Source organism: Triticum dicoccoides, chromosome 5A, assembly GCF_002162155.2.
Source record: "Triticum dicoccoides isolate Atlit2015 ecotype Zavitan chromosome 5A, WEW_v2.0, whole genome shotgun sequence".
NCBI classification, from domain to species: Eukaryota; Viridiplantae; Streptophyta; class Magnoliopsida; order Poales; family Poaceae; genus Triticum; species Triticum dicoccoides.
In genome coordinates, this window is record NC_041388.1 from 623,931,765 (window position 1) to 623,938,920 (window position 7,156).

The 7,156-nt window shown below is 49.8% G+C and overlaps 2 protein-coding genes across 2 annotated transcripts; both read right to left on the bottom strand.

Moving 5' to 3' along the window:
- Positions 1-585: 585 nt before the first annotated feature.
- On the bottom strand, positions 586-1,386 carry LOC119298148 (non-specific lipid transfer protein GPI-anchored 2-like). Its single transcript, XM_037575655.1, has one exon. It carries the CDS (start codon positions 1,314-1,316, stop codon positions 798-800), a length of 519 nt encoding a protein of 172 aa, XP_037431552.1. The 5' UTR covers positions 1,317-1,386; the 3' UTR covers positions 586-797.
- A 1,345-nt stretch (positions 1,387-2,731) lies between these two features.
- On the bottom strand, positions 2,732-3,549 carry LOC119298150 (non-specific lipid-transfer protein 4.1-like). The gene has a single exon (XM_037575656.1). It carries the CDS (start codon positions 3,447-3,449, stop codon positions 2,931-2,933), a length of 519 nt encoding a protein of 172 aa, XP_037431553.1. The 5' UTR covers positions 3,450-3,549; the 3' UTR covers positions 2,732-2,930.
- Between the last annotated feature and the right edge of the window lie 3,607 nt (positions 3,550-7,156).

Consider the following 7,156-nt stretch of genomic DNA (forward strand, 5'->3'; position numbering starts at 1 on the left):
CAAAAGTCTTATATTTGTAGTGTCATCACATTTGTTTTACTTTTTCTTCAGATAAAACAAATAACATGTTCTTATCATTGAACTTTGTAGAAGTTTAGCCTGCACATCGAGCAGGTCACTATGCTAGTTATACTAGTAGGACCACCAGTTAGAGAACTAGGAACATACAGAAAATTCTGTTGCTCGTCGTTGCAAAGACAAAGTTACATCATCCAAGGACTCAATCAAGTTTTTCTGAACTTCAATCCATTGTGGGAATTGCCTGCCACAAATACTTAAACATTTCATCCAGGTTGTACATCTGACAGTGCAAGCATTTATGACTAATTCTGTTGCCGCTACTTGGTGCTCTGTTTTCTGAGTATCACTACTCTGTTTTCTTCTCTGTTTTATGAGTATCACTACTCTGTTTTCTGAATATCACTACTCTGTTTTCTGCTCTGTTTCCAGATATGTACTTTCGTCGAGGAACTGAACTATCTTTGCAAAGGCATACATCGATAAGTAAGAATCTACTATTTGTTTGTACCCCGACCTGTGATGATGTGATAGGTGAAGCACATCTCGATCAAATTGAACCATCAATGGGAACAAAACAAAACCGACTTTATTTCAACTGCAGCAAGAGGAAACCCAAAGTAGTACATATGTGGAACACAACACTGACCAATCCTCCTCCCCAATGCTTAATGCTAAACCAAAATGAAAAAGAAATCATGCCACACAGGAAACGAATTTCTAGGTCGCCAGCCAGCTAGCGCTTCAGTCCAGCGACCGAGATGCTCACTATGCAGTCACTACACGGCCGACACGGCGTAGAACGCAGCAGCCGCGAGCGCGAACACCAGGCCCACCGTGCCCTGGAGCGACGAGCCGCCGTTCTCCTCCAGGTACGCCGACGGGGTCGTCTTGGATCCAGAGCCTGCCGGTGTCTGCACCTCGGGCGTGGTCGGCGTGGCGGCGCCAGGAGCAGTGCCACCGCCGTTGCACTTGCTCGCGGGCGGGGTCTGCACGTTGCACGCCTTGGGGAGCTCGAGCGCGCGCGTCTTGTTGATGGTCATTCCGCCGAGCGACGATGAGTCGCCGCCGAGCGCGCTGCAGAGGCACTGCGGCTGGGACTGCACCACCGAGCCAAGCTGCGAGCAGCAGGACTTGGTGGGCGCCGTGTCGTTGCCGCTGATGTAGTTCAAGCACGGGTAAAGGCCGACGAGCGCTGCCGTGCACCCGGACTGCGCCGATGCCGGCGCCACCAGCAGCGCCGCTGCCACCGCCGCGGCCAAGAGGATGCCACTACCAGACATGGCTCTCGCCGCCATTGATGGATTCTTCTTCCCCTTGGATTGCTAGTGGATGCAAGAGGCTTTTTCTTGGGCTCGACGCTTCTTGCTTGCGCTGATCAGGCTTGTGTGTTCGTGCTTTTGGCGCTCAAATTTGTGTGATTTTATAGGAGCTGTTTTGTTGGGGAAGGTGGAATTAGTTGGGTGTGTTGGTGAACTGCATGTCCCTACTTCCTACTCGTGGTACGAAATGATTTCTCTCTGAATTGCTGCAGCTGTCGTATGCTGATGCTTCACAAAAAAATATTGCACATGCGGCTGCTACAATAGTTTATAGTTTGTGTTCATAGTTGAACTTGAACCACTGTCGTCCGCGTTGCCGTATTGGATGAAGCCAACAACGGTATTAACTATTAAGTGTCAACGGTATAAGCCTACAACGGTACTCTCTCCATTTTTATTTACTCTGCATTAGTTTGACCTAAGTCAATTTTTCTAAAGTTTGATCAAATTTATAAAAACAATTAATTCTAAGATTTCACAATATATATATATATATATATATATATATATATATATATAATATTGTATGAAAATATATTGAATGATGATTCTAATGATATTGACTTATTATTGTGGGTTAATTGTTTTTGTGTAAACTTGGCCAAAATTTAGAAAGTTTGACCTGAGACAAAGCTAATATGCAAAATAAATAAAAACACAAGGAGTATGCTACAGTCAACAAAGAAAAACTTCAGCATTCCCAAGGCCAAGGCCTTGCCTGCCTGAGACCTGGCGCCGCCGCTGCGTGGGGGTGACTTCGGTGCTGGGATGGTTGGCTTTTTGGTGAGGGCAGCAGTGATCCTCATGTTGTCGTGGCTTCAACGATGACGACTCCATGGTCTAGATCTGGAGGCCTCGAGCTGGTGGCGACGGTCCTTGCATCGGGTTGGGTATGCGACCTTGGTACTTCGTGTGGCACCGATGAGGACCCGAGCGACGGTGACTCATGAGGGGTGTTGTTGTGGGTCCCCTCCTCATACCAGAGCTTCGGTTGAAAACGCTAGTCTGTCTTTTCGGGCTCAGTGGCAGCGGCACAATTCATCGATACAGCTTAGGTACCTTTTGGTTTCAGCGCGTCAGTGTCTTCAGGCATGCTTTATTCCTTGAGAGAAGACAAAAAGAAAGTGGTTTGCGATGGGCCGAAGTTGAAGTGACTGACATAATATGGAAATGTCGCTTCCCATTGATCTAAAACTTATTTCTGAATATTTCAGACAACTTCTGTGTTAGAATTAAACAAGGGGACAATGTTCCCCGTCTTGTTTAATTTAGTAGATAGTGTGTATGCTAAAATATAGGAAAACGCTGCAATCACAATATCATTAGAGGCATTCTACCACATATATAATCCTATAGGTTTTGTCATCACTCTTAATTTTTCTTGAAAGAAAAAAAATCAATGTTTACCGTTGTTGGTCATATACTGAGACTCAAAGAAAACAACCAATAATAATATTACATATGTGGAACAGAACACCCTACAATATAATCCTCTCGGTCCTCACCAATCACCAATGCCCAATGCTAAACCAAATAATACCGAGAAAGAAATACATTTCTCAACGACCATCCAACTAGCGCCCCAGACGCTCACAGAGATGACACGGCGTAGACCGCAGCAGCCGCGAGGGCGAACACCAGCCCAGCCGGGCCCTGGACTGACGAGCCGCCGTTCTCCTGCAGGTACGCCGACGGGGTCGTCTTGGATCCAGACCCTGCCGGTGCCTGCACCTCGGGCGTGGTTGGCGTGGCGGCGCCAGGAGCACTGCCACCGCCGTTGCACTTGCTCGCCGGCGGGGTCTGCACGTTGCACGCCTTGGGGAGCTCGAGCGCGCGCGTCTTGTTGATGGTCATGCCGCCGAGCGACGAGGAGTCGCCGCCGAGCGCGCTGCAGAGGCACTGCGGCTGGGACTGCACCACGGAGCTCAGCTGCGAGCAGCAGGACTTGGTGGGCGCCGTGTCGTTGCCGCTGATGTAGTTCAAGCACGGGTAGAGGCCGACGAGCGCGGCCGTGCACCCGGACTGCGCCGACGCCGACGCCACCAGCAGGGCCGCCACAGCCGCTGCCAGGAGGATACTGCTGCTGCTTGACATGGTTCTCCCCGCCATTGGATGAATCCTCTCCTTGGATTGCTAGTGGAAGACAGATGCTTTTTCTTGGGCTGGAGGCTTTGGAGCTAGATGCTGTTTGTGCTTTTCGCATTCGAATTGGTGTGTTCTTATAGGATTGGTTATTGTTGGGGAAGGTGGATTTAGTTGGGTTTGTTGTTGAGCTACTTCCTACTCTTGCAACGAAATGATTTCTTTCTCTGAATTCTAGCAGTTGTCGTGCACTACTTCAGAAAACTACTAGTATTTGATATGTGGCTGCTAAAATAGTTTGTGTTCAGACAGAAAGTTGGACCAGGCCGGTGCTGGTCCATGCCGTGTTACATGAAGCTAACAAAGGTATTGAGTGTCACGGCGTGGTTTTTGTTGGCTATCTCTTGTATTTTCCTTCCTGTTAGGAAGTGTTCCAGTAACTTGCTTTGTTATTCTGACATGCAACCAATGGATCTGATGTTTACTCGCTAGACAAATGCAACCAATATGGCGCGAGGAAAAAGTTTTTTGAACTCGACCGAGAGCACAAATCACTTCTATCAAAATATAGAGGATCTCACTTCGATAGAATCGAGGTTATTCATCAATACAACTGTAGAAAAAATGATGGCATTGTCTAGCAACTTAAGGTGATTTATGAGACCGCTTATGTAGAATTTAAGCTTAATTTTGTTTCAGAACTTGATGATGGCATGGAACTATCTAGTTACCCTACACTTACAGAAGTTATGATATTTATCTTGCTACTAGTAAACATGGAAAATCCTTGACATGACAAAAAAAATTGGATGCTCATTAGAGCATCTCTAGGAACCTACTTCTCGGTTTTAAGAAATTGTCTACAAAAACCCAACTTTCTGCTCCGTAAGAGTATACTTTTTAGGGACTCATCATATATTGTAAAGACAGTCCTAATAAATCTTAGTCGACTGAGACTTTATTATGTCTCAGTCGATGCTATATTCATGAGCTCTTACAATGAGATCCATGTAATTTTTCTTTTCAGTTTTTTTTACACTTTATAGCAGCAAGTCGACTAGACATAGCCACACACTTCTAAACAAGCCAACCAAAGTAAAGGGTGAGCACCTCCACGCCTTATCCCTTGGCGGCCTGAACATTCCACTCCCGCTCTAGCCATTGACCGGTTTGCTGCCAGCTGGAATGGAGCCACACACCACCTCCCATTACTAGAGCACATCCTCTTCTGATAGGCATGGAAGTACAGTGCCAGCCCAACGCCACGAAGGTTGACGCATGATGGCTAAATTTCGTGTTTTGACCCTTTTTGATATCTATTCAAGATTTAATCCTAGTCTGATAAAATTTTGAGATCTGACCCTTTTACTACCGTCAAGGTCCATGACGGTAGGGTCTAACAACCTACCGCCAAGGTCCCTGGCGGTAGGGTTGCATGCCCTACCGCAAAATTCTCCAAGTGTTGAACACAGTGCGTGCTCGTGCCCACCGCCAAGCACCTTGGTGGTAGGGTTGTACAGGCTACCGCCAGTATGTTTGGCGGTAGGGATATTTTCTACCGCCAAGGTCCCTGGCGGTAGGCTGTTAGGGCATATCCAGCCGTTGGCCCCCCCTGGACGTATAAAAATCGCCCCCTAGGGGCGAGCCGGCGATGCACTCGGCGCTGGGGGTGGTTTTGCGCACAGTCGTCGCCCCCAGCTCGCCCCCAGGCGTCGAAATTGGCCCACTTTGCAGCCCAATTTCGGCGAATAAACGGCCCATATGGGCGAGAATAGGCCTATATTCGGCGTGGTTTCGCCGTGTCTCGGCGTTCAATTATCAACACAATTATTTCTTATCACATATTTCATCACAGAAAAATCAAATACTTCAACAAAATACTACAACAACAAATAGTTCAATACAAATTATATTGTTCAACAAATAAAAACTCGTATTTCATCACGAGGCGTCCCCCTTGAGCCTCCATAGGTGCTCAATCAGATCTTTCTGCAGTTGATGATGCACCTGTGGGTCTCGGATCTCCTGACGCATACTGAGATAGGCAGTCCAAGTTGCCGGTAGCTGGTGATCAACTTCGGCTAGAGGACCCTGCCTGTAGTATGGTTCAGTGTCAAACACTGGGTCTTCTTGCTCGCTCTCGATGATCATGTTGTGCAAGATGACATGGCAAGTCATGATCTCCCACATTTGATCTTTCGACCAGGTCTGAGCGGGGTACCGAACAACAGCAAATCGAGATTGGAGCACACCAAATGCCCGCTCGACATCCTTCCGGCAAGCCTCCTGAACTTTCGCAAACCAGGCGTTCTTGCCTCCTGACACAGGGTTTGAGATCGTCTTCACAAATGTCGACCATCTCGGATAGATGCCGTCAGCTAGATAGTACCCCTTGTTGTATTGGTGCCCATTGATCTCGAAGTTCACCGGAGGAGAATGGCCCTCAACGAGCTTGGCAAAAACAGGAGAGCACTGCAGCACGTTGATGTCATTGTGAGTTCCTGGCATACCAAAGAAGGAGTGCCAAATCCAGAGGTCCTGTGTGGCTACCGCCTCAAGCACCACACTGCAACCGCCTTTGGCGCCTTTGTACATCCCCTGCCAACCAAATGGGCAGTTCTTTCATTTCCAATGCATGCAGTCGATGCTTCCAAGCATCCTAGGAAATCCTCTTGCTGCATTCTGGGCTAGGATCCGAGCAGTGTCTTCCGCATTGGGTGTTCTCAAGTATTGTGGCCCAAACACTGCCATCACTGCTCGACAGAACTTGTAGAAACACTCTATGCTGGTGGACTTGGCCATGCGCCCATAGTCGTCGAGTGAATCACTTGGAGCTCCATATGCAAGCATCCTCATCACTGTCGTGCACTTCTGGATGGAGGTGAATCCAAGAGCGCCAGTGCAATCCATCTTGCACTTGAAGTAGTTGTCGAACTCCCGGATGGAATTCACAATCCTGAGGAAGAGCTTTCGGCTCATCTGATAACGGCGCCGAAATGTTCTCTCGCCATGAAGTGGAGCATCGGCGAAGTAGTCGGAGTAGAGCATGCAGTAGCCTTGCAGACGATACTGGTTCTTTGCTTTCACCCGCCCCGGCGCCGAGCCACCTCGCCGCGGCTTTTCACTGCTCGCCAGCAGCTGGGCGAGGGCGGCGAGCACCATCAGATGCTCTTCTTCCTGGACGTCGGCCGCAGCTTCCTCCTCCAGCAGCGCGGCGAGCTCTTCCTCCTCATCCGAGTCCATCGCCGAGACGGGCAAATCGCCGAACACCTTGCGCTCGGTGGCCGTGAACCCGCCGTCAAACCACGCCTCCGCGGCCGGAAACTGCGACCGGAAACGCCCAGCTGTTGTGGGAGGGGCTGCCGCGACGAAGTGCTGCTATTTTCCGGCGGGGAATGGCTATCTACCGGAGTCGGGCGGCGGCCGTCGCCGGGATACAACTAGTGGTGGCTGAGGGCGCGGGGGGTGCGAGGCGAGTCGGGGGAAGAAAACCTTGACTTTTCCCCTGGCGGTGTGGGCCAGGCGTGCTTTTCCCTAGCACCGGAGCCCCCAACGGCTCCCCAGCGCGCCGGGTTCGGCCTGTGACCACCGGGCGGAAAAAAGGTCCGAACCGGCGATTTTCGGCGTCCTGGGGGCGCGACTGGGCCGTTTTTCCGGCTTCGGCGCCGAAAAAGTGGCCTGGGGGCCTGTTGGGGGCGCGGCTGGAGATGCCCTTACACCCTACCGCCATGGAC

Excerpts from the sequence above, each read along its gene's own strand:
- LOC119298148 (XM_037575655.1), bottom strand. The coding sequence starts at position 1,316 with ATGGCGGCGAGAGCCATGTCTGGTAGTGGCATCCTCTTGGCCGCGGCG.
- LOC119298150 (XM_037575656.1), bottom strand. The coding sequence starts at position 3,449 with ATGGCGGGGAGAACCATGTCAAGCAGCAGCAGTATCCTCCTGGCAGCG.